This window comes from Nestor notabilis, unplaced genomic scaffold (genome assembly GCF_000696875.1).
Source record: "Nestor notabilis isolate BGI_N333 unplaced genomic scaffold, ASM69687v1 scaffold12177, whole genome shotgun sequence".
In the NCBI taxonomy this organism is placed as follows: domain Eukaryota; kingdom Metazoa; phylum Chordata; class Aves; order Psittaciformes; family Psittacidae; genus Nestor; species Nestor notabilis.
In genome coordinates, this window is record NW_009935452.1 from 61,983 (window position 1) to 62,683 (window position 701).

At 55.5% G+C, this 701-nt stretch overlaps 1 protein-coding gene across 1 annotated transcript in view; it reads left to right on the forward strand.

Moving 5' to 3' along the window:
* Positions 1 to 269, forward strand: part of LOC104408311 (tubulin alpha-1C chain-like) — a 5,550-nt gene extending 5,281 nt beyond the window's left edge. The window contains 1 exon segment of the mRNA XM_010017866.1: positions 3 to 269. Coding sequence (XP_010016168.1) covers positions 3 to 269 — 267 coding nt within the window.
* The last annotated feature ends 432 nt before the right edge of the window (positions 270 to 701 follow it).

The window sequence follows — 701 nt, forward strand, 5'->3', positions numbered from 1 at the left end:
CCACCGTGGTGCCCGGCGGAGACCTGGCCAAGGTGCAGCGGGCTGTCTGCATGCTGAGCAACACCACGGCCATCGCCGAGGCCTGGGCCCGCCTGGACCACAAGTTTGACCTGATGTACGCCAAGAGAGCCTTTGTGCACTGGTACGTGGGGGAGGGCATGGAGGAGGGCGAGTTCTCGGAGGCCAGGGAGGACCTGGCTGCCCTCGAGAAGGATTACGAGGAGGTTGGAAGGGACTCGGCAGATGAAGGGAAGTCTTACGATGAATAGCTGTTGCATGGTGGCTCGGATGAAGCTTTTGGGCATCCTCATCTTGTGATTCCTTCCCAAAGAGGGAGCTGTGGGATGGGCCTGAGGAAATGTGGCTTTAAAACTCTACAGCTTGGCCAAAAGCACCTCTTGGGTCAAGTTTTGTGTATACACAACATTGACTGAATAAATGGTGACCAGCAAAACAACATCTCCTGTCTTGATGTGCCACCAAACTGCTTCATAATGGGGTGTGTGCAGTGGTTGCAGGGTGGTTCCCATGTTGCCTTTGTCAGTGCAGCCCTTCCCAAAGGGGTGTCCTCCTTGTAGATGCTGCAGTAGGTGACACTATGATGGGAGCCATCTGCCCTGGGGTGTTAAAATGAATGCTGGGGTGTTGATCCCACTTGGGCAGTGGCTGCTCATGGCCTCTGTGTGTGCTCCAGCATGCCT